Source organism: Carcharhinus amblyrhynchos, chromosome 26 (assembly GCF_965287045.1).
Source record: "Carcharhinus amblyrhynchos chromosome 26, sCarAmb.v2.hapA, whole genome shotgun sequence".
Lineage (NCBI taxonomy): Eukaryota > Metazoa > Chordata > Chondrichthyes > Carcharhiniformes > Carcharhinidae > Carcharhinus > Carcharhinus amblyrhynchos.
The window spans coordinates 21,954,090-21,971,514 of NC_137349.1; the positions used below are offsets into that span (position 1 = coordinate 21,954,090).

General features: G+C 40.6%; 1 protein-coding gene across 1 annotated transcript in view; it reads right to left on the reverse strand.

Annotated features, from left to right (window-relative positions):
- LOC145358503 (protein unc-13 homolog A-like) overlaps window positions 1-17,425 on the reverse strand; it is a 367,395-nt gene that overhangs the window by 188,537 nt on the left and 161,433 nt on the right. Inside the window, exons 8-9 of the mRNA XM_080212618.1 lie at window positions 11,974-12,009; window positions 5,251-5,473 (exon numbers count right to left, since the gene is read on the reverse strand). Coding sequence (XP_080068744.1) covers window positions 5,251-5,473; window positions 11,974-12,009 — 259 coding nt within the window. The remainder of the gene's footprint in view (window positions 1-5,250; window positions 5,474-11,973; window positions 12,010-17,425) is intronic.

A 17,425-nucleotide genomic window follows, 5' to 3' on the forward strand; every position in this document is an offset into this window, starting at 1 on the left:
ACAGCTGCTAATATTGGGGTGCAATGTAGTCATTTTATTTAAAATGAGCAAAGATGTTGCCCTTTTAAACACTTCCATGAAGTTATCTTCCCTACATTAACAGAAAAATTACTACATGCTGATCTTCCACAGAGACGATTAGCAATAACACTGTCTCCAGTGCAAAAAATTATGAAAGTCATTAAATAATTTAATAACACATACATTATACATAATATCAAACAGCAGGGAGACACCTAAAGAAAAGGTTGCATTTTAGAATTTAAAGTGCATTCATAATCCCAGTGTGCACTATGAAAGTAATAATCTGCAGTATATTTTATACAATTTTTAATGTACACTCTTTACATGTACAATTATATCATTAGTTTATATCCCAAGTTACTTGCAGAACTAAAATAGTTAAAATGGTAAGCTTTCAATGTTGCCAAAATTGAAGTATTAAAACCAAAAAGAAGTAGCAGCACAAACATGAATGCACCAGGTAAATTTCTGTAATATTTCACACTGCAAGGACAATATTGTTAAAAATATTTTTGAAATGCTTTTAATTTGGCCAAACAATTCGTGAATTAAAAAATAAAAGAACATAAGATGTAGGAGCAGAAATAGACATTAGCTCTCAAGCCGGTTTTACAATTTAACAAAATCATGGCTGATCTTCTGCCTCTAATCGAATTTCCTGCCTGCTTCTCAAGTCCCCTTATCAGAGTTATAATCAATAATGGAAAACTCACAACACTGAGGTGCACAATTCCAAAGATTTGCAACCCTCTGAGAAAAGAAATTCATCTCTCAGTCTTAAATGATCGACCAAACTCCAGAGAGTGCAGGCCCAATTTACTCAGCCTCCCATCATAAAAGAACCCACATCCCAGGAATCTATATATAGAAACCTCCCTATATCACATCCAAAGGACATATATTCTTCCTTAGACATGAAAACTAAAACTGTATTCCAGTTGTGTTATCACCAAAGCCCATACAATTCTGGCAAGACTTCCAATCCCTTTTCAGTAAAGCCCAACATGCCATTTGCATTCCTAATTGACTTACCTTCGTGGAACAAAGAGCACCAGACCTGCAAGAGACATGCTTCTGGAAGCGGAGAATAAAGGGAGCGCGAGGCTCGGAGCCCTCACTTACCTCCAGGGAGCGGAGACTACTGGGCCCGAGAGGGACATCCTTCTGGGAACGGAAGATAAGGGGTGCGCAAAGCTCAGGGCCTTCAATTACCTTCAGGAAACAGAAAGCACTGAAACTGCGAGGGGCACCCTTCTGGGAATGGAGGATAAAGGGAGCATGAGGCTCGGGATCTTCATATACTTTCAGGGAGTGGAGAACACTGGACCTGCAAAGGATAGTCCTCTGGGAAAGGGGGATAATGGGTGCGCAAGGCTCAGGGGCCTGCAAGGGGTACTCTTCTGGTAATAGGGAATAATGGGTGCGCGAGGCTCAGGAGCCTGCAAAGGATACTCTTCTGGGAATGGGGGATAATGGATGCGCAAAGATCATGGGCTTGCGAGGGATACTCTTCTGGGAATGGGGGATAATGGGTACGTGAGGCTCAGGGTCCTGCAAGGGAGAGCCGCCAAACAATGTATTACGTTTGAAAATCTAAAAGTGATTTCACAGGAAAGTGGTAAGCTGATTGGTTGGTGATTAACTGATATCAGGGTTCAGCTTTAAATAACTGAAACTTAAACAGCTGGACAAGATAAGAGTTAAGGAACAAAACTAGGGGGATAAGGAGTTAAAAAAAAGTGAATCTAAGGTCAAAACCAGGTGGCTAAAGGACTGTAAGAAAGAGTAGAGTGCAAGCTCACATCTCCTAAGGAAATCTAAATAGCCGTTTGTTTGAGTGAGTACAGTTGGGTAGATACTTACTACTAGTGCTGGTTAGAACTATTAAAATATTGTGATTCATTGTTTGTAAGAAATATATTCGATAGTAACAAAGAGCAGAGAAGAGCGTTGTTAGATATTGTTTATATTAAAAGTATTAATTTAACCTGAAAGGGTAAGACATGACAGGAGGGCTCCAAGCTGAGGTGACTCTATAAATTGTGATAGGTGAATACTCAGCGAGATCTTGGTGTCCTCGCGCATCAGTCACTGAAAGTAAGCACGCAGGTACAGCAGGCAGCAAAAAAAAAGGCAAATGGTATGTTGGCCTTCATAGCAAGAGGATTCACAGGACTAATGATGCTTTACTGCAATTGTATAGTCCATTGGTGAGGCCACACCTGGAATACTGTGTGCAGTTTTGGTGTCCTTATCTGAGGAAGGACATTCTTTATTGCTATAGAGCAGGTGCAGTGAAGGTTTACCCAGGCTGATTCCTGGGATTGCAGATCTGTCATAAGAGGAGAGACTAAGTTGGTTAGGATTACATTCATTGGCGTTTAGAAGAGTGAGAAGGGATCTCATTGAAACCTGCAAAATTCTAACAGGGTTAGGCAGAGTAGATTCAGAAAGAATGTTCCTGATGGCTGTGGAGTTCAGAGCTGAGGGTCATAGGTTGAGGAGAGGGGATTAGCCTTTTAGGACTGAAAAGAGGAGAAATGTCTTCACCCAGAGAGTGGTGAATCTGTGGAATTCACTACCACAACTTCATTACCAGGGCAGCACAGTGGTTAGCACAGCTGCCTCACAGCACCAGGGACCCAGGTTCAATTCCCAGTTTGGATCCCTGTCTTATTAGTTTGCACATTCCCCCGTGTCTGCGTGGATTTCTCTGGATACTCTGGTTTCCTCCCATGGTCCAAAAGACATGCTTGTTAGGTGCACTGCCCATGTTAAATTCGCTCTGTGTACCCGAACAGGCACCGAAGTGTGCCACCTAGGGGATTTCCACAGTAACTTCATTGCAGTGTTAATGTAACCTACTTGTGACTAATAATTAAATAAACTTTAACTTTACCACACAAAGTAGCTGAGGCCAAAACATTGTGTGATTTTAAAAAGGAATTAAGTATAGCTCTTGGGACTAAAGGTATCAATGGATATGGGGGGAGGGGGAAGGTGAAAACAGGTTATTGAACTTCATGATCAGCCATGATCATAATGAATGACTGAGCAGGCTTGAAGGACAAATGGCCTACTGCTGCTTCTATTTCTATTACTGGTGTTTCTACTTAATCACTTGCTGCACTGCATGCTAATTTTCTGTCTTCCCTATATGGATACACCCAAGTATTTCTGCATATCAACATTAAAGAGTTTCATGCCTTTTTAAAAATACTGTTTTTTCTATTCTTACTACAGACTGAATAGGATCACGCTTCCCCACATTATACTCCATCTGCCATCATGGTGCCTACTTACTTACCCTGTACCTGTCTACAACTTCTTTGTATCCTCCTCGGAGATTACTTTCATATCTAATTTTATATTGACAGTGGACTTCAATATATTACTCGGTTTCCATCTAAGTCATTAACATAGCTTGTGATTAGTTGAAGCCCCAACACTAATCCTTGCTACACCAGTTAAAACCCGCCAACTTCAAAATGCTGTTTATCCCAAGCTCTGTTTCCTGTACATTAATTTATCCATGCTAATGTATTATTCCCAACTCCATGAGCTCTTGTCATGCATACTAACATTTTGTGTGGCACCTTATCCAATCCCTTTTAGAAAATCAAGTACACTGCTTCTTTCCGTTCCTCTTTCCTTCGCCTAGTGTAGTAATTAAGCAGTTTTCCAGAGTAGCTTTAAGTGTCTGTTCTGATGTTATTTCTGTTCATTCCCTGTAGATGGATGTGTGCAGTGATGTTCAAATTTGCAGAAAGTACAATGAATAAAATTAACTTGAAAGTGAACTGTACATTGTTGGGATTCTTTTTAAGCTATTGATATTCCACCACATATAAAATACTTTTTAAATTCTTCGTTCAACCACGAAAAACATGATTCTAGGTATTCTAAAATTTTGAAAATCTCATGCATTTCCATGAAAAAAATTGAATTATCAAGCATAAATTTAATAATACTGTCCTAATTGCATGCATTTAATGTAAATAATCAATAACTTGACACAATACAATGAAAAACAAGAGAAACAAAAATACTCAGGAATGGCGAATATAATGTTCAAGGGAAAAAACAAGTAGAGGTTGTAAAACAACATTTGCATCACTAAATCCAGATTAACTTACCTTTGGATTTAGTGCACGTTTGCTTTATCGATTGTCGGAATAACCCATCTGGTTCACTAATGTCCTTTAGGGAAGAAAATCTGCCATCCTTACCTGCTCTGGCCTACATGTGACTCCAGAGCCACAGCAATGTGGTTGACTCTCAACTGCCCTCTGAAATGACCAGCATGCCATTCAGTTCAAAGGCAATTAGGGATGGGCATTAAATGCTAGCTAGCCAATGAAGCCCATGTCCCACAAATGAATTTTTTAAAAAAACTTTATTAACTAATTTATATATCATTTTATTCCAGTTCATGCTAAAAGCAAGATCTCTGGAAATGAAAAATTAGTTGCATGCAGTGTTTCACAAATCCATTTCTAATGCTGCTTAGTCAGCTGGCTGGAGGGAGGAAAATATCTTCCTGAAGGTGAATTAAGCTGAACCAGGTTCCTCTTATTTTTTCCCAGGTTGATGTCAACCAAATGAAGCTCATGCAGATTGAATTATTGATTACACCAGGGTGCAGTCATTTAGCCACCGATCTCACATCATCTCCAAGCTGTTCACTGGGCCAGGAAATAAAATTACTCAAAGGTAATGAAAATATTTGTTCAGATACTGAAGATTATTGTGCCAGCTGGAAAGAAAATGTGCAAAACCACAGACATTTTCAGTTATGGGCAGAATAACAGAAATCACTAAAATAGTGTTCTTTTTAAATGAAAAAAGCCTATGAAACAGAACAAAGTAATTAAAAGCATTATTCATCAACAATTACATCTTGTCATCAATGTTCCCTTTCCCACACCTAGTGGGAAGGTAAGCATTTTAAGCTTAAGGTCGTTACTACTAAGCCAGCAAGCTACGTTATGAGAGTGATGCATGTTTAGTCATCAATTGTCCCTTTCTCAGAATTACCTTCTTCCTTTATTGAACATACCACAATGAACCCACTGAGATGTAAAACTAGCCACAATCTCCTACCATAGTGAGATACAGCATGCAGCTCTGCAATGACCCACCGGTTTACCTCTCATTTTAGCTGTTAAAAATGGTGCAATTACTTGACTTTAAAAATCAAAAAGAAGTCAACATAATAAATTGTACCTTATTGGCCTCTGATGATCTGAATAATCTAGCTCATAACTATGAATAGAATCAGTGCAAGAATCCCGTGATCCACTCTGCTGATGCCGTGAAGAAATGGAGTATTGATGTACTGATGCGTTGGGCTGAGATGTTGTATAATATGGAGGTGGGATGCTGTTGCTAGTTTCACTTCGATAATCACTGTCTCTGTCATCCACTGCACTGTCAGGATCTTCATTGTCTATAAACGATGGAAATCACATTTCTACAATGTTGAAAGTCCAGAACTGTAAAATAATAACTTGTTTTACAGCTTTTTTGATGTGCTTTAACATAACCATCTATAATCATGCAATTATTACAACTTCATAGCCTTACTTTGCTGTCCATGGACACCAGAAATGTGCATTTATGGAAAAATAAGTCATCTGATTATTGTAGACAGATTAGCTGCGTATCAATTAAACAATTGATTTCAGATTAAAGGATATTTCCTGAAAATAACTAGATTATAAGTTGGCACATTCCAATTATAAGATGCATATTCACACATTTCAAAAAAACCTTTTTACAAGTTTCCTTGCTGTCTCAGCAGGTTTTGGCATAAGTAGTCGAGGGGCAATATAGTAAAACCAGCTTCAACTCTGGTTGGTGCCAAGTTATGAAAACAGAAAATAATATTTAAAATAATTCCCTCCATCTTTTTTCCTATTAGTTTCTTTCCTCCCTTCATCCTCATGAAGACAGGAGATATTTCTTGGGGTGAAAGACCGATCATCCTCTAGTCCCTGGCTGAACTTCTTCCCCGGCACAAAGCCCAAAGTTAGCTCCTCATTTTTGTCTCAGTTCTGATTAGCTAGTTCAGCAAACATTACAGCTGTGACTCAGATCTTTGTTTGCGTGGCTCAGTTCCACATTGATCATTGACTTTTCAACACAACCTTTACCAACTGAACAGGCCTAGTCTCTGTTTAAAATAAAAAATGAATATCGAAATTGAATCTGAAACATCATATCAAGTAAACATAAGTTCAATGAAAATTCCATGTGTCCAGTATAAAATAAACAGAAATATGTAATAATTGTAGGTATCATTTACTACAGTTGGAGCTTCAATTTTAGGAAACAATAATTAAAGAAAAAAGTTTGAATAATTGAAAAACTAATAATGGACCATACTTTGGTCTTCGATCTAATACTTACTTAACTTTCCAAATATATAATCCTTTCCTGGATCATAGGAACATGAAGGGACACAGTGGCACAGTAGTTAGCACTACTGTCTCACAGCACCAGCGACCCGGGTTCAATTCCAAGTTTGGGTGACAATGTGGGCACATTCTCCTTGTGTGTGTGTGGGTTTCTTCCCACAGTCCAAAGATGTGTGGGTTAGGTTGATTGGCCATGCTAAGATTGCCTCTTAGTGTCAGGGAGATTGGCTGGGTAAAAACATGGGTGTTATGAGGATAGGGCCTGAGTGGAATTGTCAACACAGTCAGAAGTCTCACAACAACAGGTTAAAGTCCAACAGGTTTATTTGGTAGTAAACACCACTACCTTTCAAAACACTGTTCCTTTGTCAGGTGAGTGGAGAACTCTGATCACAAACAGGGCATATAAAGGCACACACAGTTTACAGAATACTGATTAGAACGCAAGTCTTTACAGCTAATCTGCTGTTCAAGTCTTAAAGGTGCAGACAATGCGAGTGGAGATAGCATTAAGCATAGATTAAAGTGATGTGTATTGTCTCCAGACTGGACAATAAGTGAGATGTTGCAAGTTCAGGCAAGCTATGGGGGTCACAGATAGTGTGACATGAACCCAAGATCCCGGTTGAGGTCATCCTCATATGTGCGGAACTTGGCTATCAGTTTCTGCTCAGCAACTCTGTGCTATCGTATGTCGTGAAGGCCGCCTTGGAGAACATTTACCCGAAGATCAGAGGCTGAATGCCCATGGCCACTGAAGTGTTCGCCAACAGAAAGGGAACAGTCTTGCCTGGTGCTTGTCAAGCGGTGTTCATTCATCCGTTGTCCTAATGTCTGCATGGTCTCCCTAGCGTATCATGCCTTGGGACATCCTTTCCTGCAGTGTATCAGGTAGACAACATTGGCCGAGTTGCAAGAGCATGTGCCGTGTACCTGGTGGATGGCATTCTCATGTGAAATGATGTCATCCATGTCGATGATCTGGCATTTCTTGCAGAGGTTGCTGTGGTAGGGTTGTGTGGTGTTGTGGTCACTGTTCTCCTGAAGGCTGGGTCATTTGCTGTGAACAATCACCAGGCAAAACTGTTCCCTTCCTGTTGGCGAAAACTTCAGCAGTCATGGGCATTCGGCCTCTGATCTTCAAGTAAATGTTCTCCAAGGCGACCTTCACGACATATGACAGTGCAGGGTCACTGAGCAGAAACTGATAGCCAACTTCTGCACACACGAGGACGGCCTCCACCAGGATCTTGCGTTCATGTCACACTATCTGTAACCCCCATGACTTGTCTGAACTTGCAACAGCTCACTTACTGTCCTGTCTGGAGACAATACACATCTCTTTAACCTATGCTTAATGCTATCTCCACTCGCATCGTCTGCACCTCTAAGACATGAATAGCAGATAAGCTGTAAAGACTCGCATTCTAATCAGTATTCTGTAAACTGTGTGTGCCTTTATACGCCCTGTTTGTGATCAGAACTCTCCAATCATCTGACGAAGGAACAGCGTGCTGAAAGCTAGTGGTGTTTACTACCAAATAAACCTGTTGGACTTTAACCTGGTGTTATGAGACTTCTTATTGTGTTTACCCCAGCCCAATACCGGCATCTCCACATCACAGGATTATCAATGCAGGCTCAATGGGTCAAATGACCTTCTTCTGCATGGTGGGGATTCTACGGCTGGAATTTTACCAGCAACCTGTCTGAAGCTCATGAGATCATGTTCGAGGCCAATGGAGTATGCCATTCTGTGAGCCTCGCCCACCTCAATTTCATGGAGGGTGTGCTGGTAAAATCAGGGCTTTTGATTCCATTCTATTCCATGAACACGTGTAAGCTATGCAGCTTGTCAAGCCCATTTTACTATTCAGTGGGATCGTAGCTAATCTGTATCTTAACTCTATCCACTCACTTGCATCTATTTATACCCTGATCCAACAAAACTATTTTTATCTCAGATTTAAAGTTAACTGCTACTGCATTTTTCGGAAAGTCATCAAAACATTTAGCACCCTTTGCATGAAGACGTGTTTCCTAACTTCTGTGCTGAATGCCCTTGTTCTGATGTAACGGTTCTGTTCCCTGTCCCCACCCAGTGGGCAAAAAGCTTTTCGCTATCTGGCTCCACCCTTTGTAAATGGAAACTCATCCAAATCACTGCTGAGTATATCTCATTCCAAGTCCTGCTCACCCATCACGCCAGCAATGTATCGATTTAAAATTCTCTGCCTTCTTTTCAAATCTCTAATGGCCCCACATCTTCCATCAGCCTCAATAATCCTCCAAATCTCTATGTTTCGCCAACTATGGCCTTTTGGGCCAAAGGGGACCATGCTCTGGAATTCAGGGCCTGAGCTCTGGAATTCCTTCCCTTAGTTTTTACCTCTCTATCTCCCTTTGCTCTTTTTAATGCTGCACAAAACCCACCTCTTTGGCTATCTGTCCTAATATTGTATTATGTGGATTGGTGTTAAATTTGTTTGATTACACTCCCAAGAAACAGTTTGGGAGATTTTACTACGTTAAAGGTGCAATTGTAAATGTAAGTTGGTGACTATCAATTCCTTCAAAAGTTCTACAAACCTCAACTGAATCACTTCTTAACCTTTTATACTCCTAGGAATACTAGTCTAATTTATATAATCTCCCCTCACAATCTAACCATTGGTGCCCAGTCAAACAGCATTGAACTTCTTTTGCAGTCAAACAGAAATGGGAAGAAAGCAGCTAGGTTACTGGACTAACAACCCTGAAATGAGAGTTCAAATTACCATAATAGTTGGGGGAATTTAAGTTCAGTTAATTAAAGTAATTTGGAACAAAAAGCTAATATCAGTAACAGTGACCATAGAATTATCAAGTTGTTGTAAAAACCCAACAAGTTACTGGTGTGTTTTCAGGAAAGGAATCTGCTGTCCTTGCCCAGTCTGGCCTGGATCTGACTTCAGATTCAAAACAGTATGGTTTATTAGCTGCCCTCAATGGTTTAGTGAGCCACTCAACAGTATCAAAACAAATCTAGCAAAAATTGTAACACACATGGGCTGTACTGTTTCAAGGTGGCATGGTTCAACACAAATTCAAAGGCAAGTATAAGTGGGCAATAAATAGCAGGGACTTGCACATCTCATGAATGCTTGAAAATAATCAGACTAATGGAATGGGCAGACACATAACAGATGACATTTAATGCAGGGAAATGTAAAAGGATTCATTTTGTTAAGAAAAATGGGGAGAGGCAATATAAATTAAGTGGTAAAATTTTTAAGGTGTGCATTAATGCAAGAACAGTGAGACCTGGAATGTATATATACAAGTTCTTGAAGGTGGCAGAACAAGTTAAAGACTATGTTAAAAAGCCATATGGGATCCTTCATTCTGTAATAGAAACCAAGGAAAAGAAAACAAGGTAGCTGTGCTAAACCTTGATAAGTCCAGGTGAGGATTTGTGGCCAATTCTGGGCACCGTACCAGTGCAGAGGAGATCTAATAGAATTTTCTAGGAATAAAAAAGATGGTAGCTACATGGAGGAAATAGTGAAGCTAGAGCTGTTCTCCTTAGAAACCTGAGGGAAGATTTCCAAGCATTAAAATCAAAGAACTTTGATACATTAGAAACATAGAAAATACGAGGAGTGGGCCATTTGGCCCTTCAAGCCTACTCTGTCATTCAGTATGATCATAGCTGATCCTCTGTCTCAACACCATACTTTGGCACTTTCCCCATACACCCTGACACATTTAGAATTTAGTAATCTATCCATTTCCTTCTTTATTATATTCAATGATTTGGCCTCCATAGTCTTCCATGGTAGAGAATTCTGCAAGTCACCACTCTGAGTGAAGGTGTTCTCCTCATCTTAGTCCTAAATGGCCATCCTGAATCCAGAGACTGTGGCCCTTGTAAGAGAACCTCTGCCAGAGGAAACAACATCCTTGTTCGGTCAACAAGGGCCAATGGGCCAACTGCCCTCCTATCCTGCATCATTCTATGATTAGACATCCTCTATACAGCCCTATTATGCAATTATGGAAAATATTCTTATCGGGCAAAATAAATAGTTCTCGACTGTATGCATCTTTTTGCATAGAAATCAAGACTCTATTGTTGATGGAATACATTGGTATCAAAATTCCTGAAAACAAGGAAGACTGCAACAATTTTCATTTAAATACTAGGAATGCTCTCGCCAAATATTTAATACAATAACTTATGGAAAATTGACATATGCAAGCAGCTCCTACACTTAAAGGTTATAGTAATGGACTGAGGAAATAAATGATCAAATGCTGCTGGTATTTTGCAACATGGCTGCTAAGCAACCTATTTCTGTGGCAATGGAGTAGTAGGCTGTAGATGGGCATGATATGGCAAATTACAAATCTTGGTCATGCTATTATGGGGAGGCACGGAACAGAACTCATATTTTTCTAAAAGGGAAGTAGGTGAAAATATTTATCCAAAGTTGCATTGTACATTTTATAGCAATCATTCACTGAAAGGCAGAGGGCTGGTAAGGCTAGTATGAAGGCTGTTTAGAGGCAGATATATGAAGGGAAGTAAAATATTTTCCATGTTTCTAACCCAAATAGTAACATAATTAAGGTTCTTGAACACATTTAGCCGTGTTGCTTTCCCTTTTCCCAGTCCCCTGAGGCAGTTCAACTTCCTACTGAATCATGACATTTTCACTCTCTATAGTTTTAATCAAGAGTAGATCCAAATTGAGACTACTAAATTGGCAAAATAGTTGCACAGCACCACAGGAAACTAAACTAAGACTCACAGAAAACAATCGCTCATGGAAAATGACTTGCGCACATTTTCCAAGAGCTAGATTAAAAATGAAGATCTTCAGAGATGATGGATAATCAACAAATTAATAAAACTTAAGAAATTAGCATCATTTTGCTTACACAATGTCAATAAAGCCATCCATATGATTTGAGTATTATGCAGTTTATGCAATAAGAACAAAGTCCTACATCTTAGTGTGAATGATCAACAATACAAAAATAAATCATCTATAGGATTACACAAACGTCACATTAAAGTAAATTAAATGTAAAGGCACAATGAATTACCTGCTAAAGACCAGTTTATGAACAGTGTTCTATGTTTGCAGCACCATTACCAAAGACAGTCAGGTAATGGATCTGATCAAAATATTTCAATTAACAAAAAAATTCTGATTTGAAAAGAAAGTTTTAATAAGCTAACAGAATGGCTGTACTGTTCTGGGACACATTTATCCTACTGGTTATTAAGTTTCACCCAATTAATTCAATTATAATTTATGTTTGTTGGTCATCAGTAATAATGCGCAAATAAATGCCCTTTTCTTGAAAATTGCATAATCTGGTCTATTAACCTCATATTGTATTGTAAAATCTGTAGGCCTATTACATAATTGTTATCACTGGCTCAGCGTATACCATCATTTAATCTACATATCTGACTGGATTTTTATTCTAACAGAATAGTAAATTTGGAGTCAGCCAGAAGCAATAAATAATTACATACTTTGTTGGTCTCCCCAGCCGAAATAGCTCCAGTTGCCTGTGGGGTAGCAAAGGATAGCAAAGAATTAAAAGAAACTACATCATAATGACAGAACTAAACAATAATTAAAGCAAGTAAACTAGAGGTTCCACTGAACATTCACTCAGCCCTCAAAAAAAAAAATTTCATCCAGAATACTTTTTATTTGTAACTCTGGAAATAGGTTGTTTCATATAATGCCCTTAAAATGATAACTTTCAGTTGATAGTTAATTAAAATTAAAACTCTAAGTGTCATAATGGATGCATAACTGGAATTGCGCCTTATATTTCATACGTGGGAAACTACCTGATATTTTTAAAGCATGGCTAACTTAATAATTTGCATTAGAAACAGAGAAAAAGGACAGGATAATTGGTGCAGAAGTAGAAGTGGGCTGCTGCAGGTTGAACGTTAAATAGAGACCCACATCTTCTATGCTTTGCAAGTATTAGTGGGTGGATAAGTTAGTAATAAGTAAGGAAAGAAATGTGTTATTGATAGAGGAATTCCCCAGATTTGCCCCCTATTCTCACCCCTAAATTGCTAAATCATTAGAAAAAATGGTGCGAGTGGAAGAGAAGGGGATGATTCTGGGTTGAAGCACAAACATCCAGCACCTTGTTTGTGTAACACAGGCTAAATGGACCAGTTTGGGCTTTTTCTGTCCTCCTCCTTTATGTTGTTATTTATAAATAAATACTTAATCATTTAGTACTTCCATAATGTTTTAAGAATAACAAACTGCAGGGCCTGAAGTTGAGTGTCTTCTACTTCACAGTAGCATAGAATATGCAATCTAGGGCATTCCAGGTTAAATATGGCTGAGATTCTCCGATCTCGTTTGCCCCACCATTGTTGCTAATAAAAACAGAGAATTTAGTGCTCAACCAAAACTCCATTCACTGCAGCAGGACTGGAGAAACCCAGTCGTGGGCAAGCTCAGAGAATTCAGGCCATAATAGGTGTAGGGCGATGCGGCGGCGCGGGCTCGTTGGGCCGAAGGGCCTGTTTCCCGTGCTGGGTTGTTCTTTGTTCTTTGTTTAATACACAAATTAGGGCCATCAACTCCAGATGCCAACAGAACAGTAGGAAAACATTGGCCAGAAGACCAGATTCAGGCCATTCTCAGTTGCGAAGTTCCAAGATAGAGACTATTTGACATGAACATACTGTATCTTTACCATGGACTGCATCAGAAATGGCAGTTCACCATGGAAAACATTACATCACCACCGTTAACTGAAGTGGGAATTCCTTAACAGAACTAATCACAATTGTGGAATATCTTGGGAACTGTACAGAATTCAAGCTTGAATCCAAGTGAGTTCATTCCATTTGGATTCATCAAGCTAGGGAATTATCCTGATAGTACCCTGACACAGGCCTTCAACAATCTCAATGCAATTCAGTGATCTGCTCCCTTATGGAGAACATAGAACACTACAGCACAAACAGGCCCTTCAGCCCACAAGTTGCGCCGATCACATCAACACCTACCAATCCATAGACCTATCTATGACCCCCAATCCCATTAAATCCCATATACTCATCCAGAAGTCTTTTAAAAGACCCCCAGCGAGTTCACCTCCACCACCACTGACGGCAGCCAATTCCATTCACTTACCATCCTCTGAGTGGAAAACTTACACCTAACATCACTTCTGTACTTGCCTCCCCACACCTTAAATCTGTGTCCTCTCGTAGCGACCATTTCAACCCGGGGAAATAGCCTCTGAGAATCCACCCTATCTATTCCTCTCAACATTTTATAAACTTCTATCAGGTCGCCTCTCAACCTTCGTCTCTCCAGGGAGAAGAGTCCCAGCTCACTCAACCTAACTTCATAAGGCATGCCTCCCAGTCCAGGCAACATCCTTGTAAATCTCCTCTGTACCCTTTCAATAGCTTCTACGTCCTTCCTATAGTGAGGCGACCAGACTGCGCACAGTACTCCAAGTGAGGCCTGACAAGGGTCTTATAAAGTTGCAGCATTACCTCCCGATTCCTAAACTCAATCCCTCGATTAATGAAGGCCAGTACACCATACGCCTTCTTGACCACATCCTCCACCTGCGAGGCCGATTTAAGAGTCCTGTGGACCCGGACCCCAAGATCCTTCTGCTCTTCAACACTACTAAGACTCCTGCCCTTGATAGTGTACTCATTCATCCCATTGGTCCTGCCAAAATGGACGACTACACATTTATCCGCGTTGAAGTCCATCTACCACTTCTCCGCCCAGTCCTGCATCCTATTTATGTCCTGCTGCAACTTCTGACATCCTTCCACACCATCCACAACACCACCGACCTTCGTGTCATCGGCGAACTTACTAACCCATCCCTCCACTTCCTCATCTAGGTCGTTTATGAAAATGACAAACAGCAAGGGTCCTAGAACAGATCCCTGGGGCACTTCACTGGTGACTGACCTCCATGCAGAAAAAGACCCATCCACAACCACTCTCTGCCTTCTGCAGGCAAGCCAGCTCTGGATCCACGAGGCCAAAGCCCCTTGGATCCCATGCCCTCTCATCTTCTCAAGAAGTCTTGCATGGGGGACCTTATCAAATGCCTTGCTGAAGTCCATGTATATCACATCCACTGCACTTCCTTCGTCAATGTGTTCAGTCACATTTTCGAAGAACTCAACTAGGCTCGTAAGGCACGACCTGCCCTTGACAAAACCATGCTGACTATTTCTGATCATGTCAAACCTCTCCAAATGCTCGTAAATCTTGTCCCTCAGAAGCCTCTCCATCAGCTTACCAACCACTGAGGTCAGACTCACCGGTCGGTAATTTTCCGGGCTATCTCTGTTCCCTTTCTTGAAAATAGGAACTACATCCGCAATCCTCCAATCTTCCGGAACCTCTCCCGTCTCCATTGACGACGCAAAGATCATCGCCGGGGCTCTGCAATCACTTCCCTCACCTCCCACAGTATCCTGGGGTACATCCCATCTGGTCCCGGCGACTTATCTATCTTGATAGAATTCAAAAGTTCTAACACGTCCTCCTCCTTAATATCCACATACTCAATCTTTCCCAACTGCTGCAAATCCGTAGCAAAATCTCCCAGATCAGTTTCCACTGCGAATAATGAGGCAAAGTACTCATTAAGCACCTCTGCCATTTCTTCTGGTACCACACAGACCTTTCCCCCTTCACCTTTTATAGGTCCTATCCCTTCTCTTCGCATCCTTTTACTTTTCACATATTTATAGAAGGCCTTGGGATTCTCCTTAATCTTACCTGCCAAGGCCTTCTCATGACCCTTCCTGGCTCTCCTAATTTCCCTTTTAAGCTCCTTTCTACAATCCTTATACTCCTCAAGATCCTTAACATCTTCTAGCTCCCTGAACCTTTTGTACACCTTCCTTTTCCTCCTGACTAGGTTCACCACAGCCTTCGTGCACCACGGTTCCCGCGACTTACCAAAACCCCCTTGTCTCATCGGAACGTTGTCATGCAGAGCTCCAGACAAACATTCCTTGAATATCCGCCACCTTCCTTCGGTACTTTTCCCTAAGAACGCCTCCTTCCAGTTTATTTGTCCAGGTAACTTCCTGACGTCTTCGTATTTCCCCTTACTCCAGACAAACACCTTCCTAGCCTGCCTGATCCTATCTTGTTCCAATGCAATTGTGAAGGAGATAGAATTATGATCACCATTCCCAAGATGCTCTCCTACCGAGAGATCCATCACCTGTCCTGGTTCATTCGCCAGTACCAGGTCAAGTACAGCCTCTCCTCTCGTAGGCTTATCCACGTACTGTGTCAGGAAACCTTTCTGAACACACCTAACAAACTCCTCCCCATTCAAACCCCTTACCCTTGGGATATTCCAATCGATGTTTGGGAAATTGAAGTCTCCCATCACGACAACTCTGTTATTACTACATCTCTCTAGAATCTGTTTCCCTATCTGCACCTCAACTTCCCTGTCACTATTGGGCAGCCTATAGAATACACCCAGCAAAGTTTTCGACCCTTTGCTGTTCCTAACTTCCACCCACAGAGACTCTGTAGATAGTCCCTCCACGGCATCCTCCTTCTCTGCAGCCATGACACTGTCCCTGATCAACAGTGCCACTCCACCACCTCTTTTGCCTCCCTCCCTGTCCTTCCTGAAGCATCTGAATCCTGGCACCTGAAGTACCCAGTCCTGTCCCTGAGACATCCAAGTCTCCGTAATGGCCACCACATGTTGAGTAAACTAAGATACAAGGGAACTCAAAGCAATTCTACATAATTTGCACAGCCCCTAACCCACTCAAGTTACCCATGTAGAACCAGAAAGCAGGCCAATCCAGGCAGCCACTACAGTAGAATACATGGCACCAATAAGTGCAGGACCGTTTTATGACACAGGGGACAGAGGCAAACAATCACCCCATTAATTGGGAATATTGACAAGCCAGAGAAGCCATTTTCTTCTCTCAGTATCTAGATTGGGGAAAAGATACAATCTACTTACACAGTCACAAAGTCAAAGCCTTGAAGATTTGCTCTAGCTGACAACTTTTCGCTTTCTTCTTCTGGACCTTTGACCAAACTTGGAAACTAAGGGCTGAATTTGGAATCCAACAGGTCTGCTAATCATAGTTGCTTAATTACTAATTGCATTACATACTACGAGGGTGCCTTTTCGGTGCTTTTAATAACACAGATCTCTGCAGATGTTCCAAATTACTACACACCATGGGCTTTCATAAATTCACCTCACTGAAGAACAGCCCTTTGATTTTCAGTAATTTGTAGTGATTTCTCCCTAACCCTCCATATTTATTTGGTGGGTTTCCAATAAAACACCTTTTTTAATACTGTGATAATTTGATTGGCATTTTCACTTGGGCTGGGACAAAGAATAATTATGAGAGATGCTCTTCTTAATTTACTAAGAAATAGAAGTAAGAACATTAAAAAGGAATGTTTTACATTTTTTCTTGAAACAGTTTTGATTGTTGTTTTAGCTTTGGGGGTCTGATCACAATTAACAGTGTAGAATACTTCCAACTGCTAATCCAAAAGGAAATTGAGTACTTGAGCAGAAATAAGTCACCACTCTTCACCAGGTGTCACTGGATTAAGCAAGTATGCAAATAGTAATGTTAATTCATACAGTATGATCTACAACTAGAATTATGAAGCAGATTTGACAAAATGTCCTACTGAGACAAAAGGAGTTCAATGGATCAGATTATATTCAGAGATCAATTTTACACTTTTTTTTTGCTGTGTAAAGCAAATCTAAAATGGGTTACAGGCTCATGGAACAGTCTCATGGAACAGTCTCCTGGTTACTTAAATTGAATGCTATGGTCCAGTGGGATTAGCATATGAACAGTTACTAGTGTGTGGTCAGTGAAATCAAATGGATAAAATATTTATCTATTTCACTTGGGGTTAGATCCAGACAAGAAAATAGTA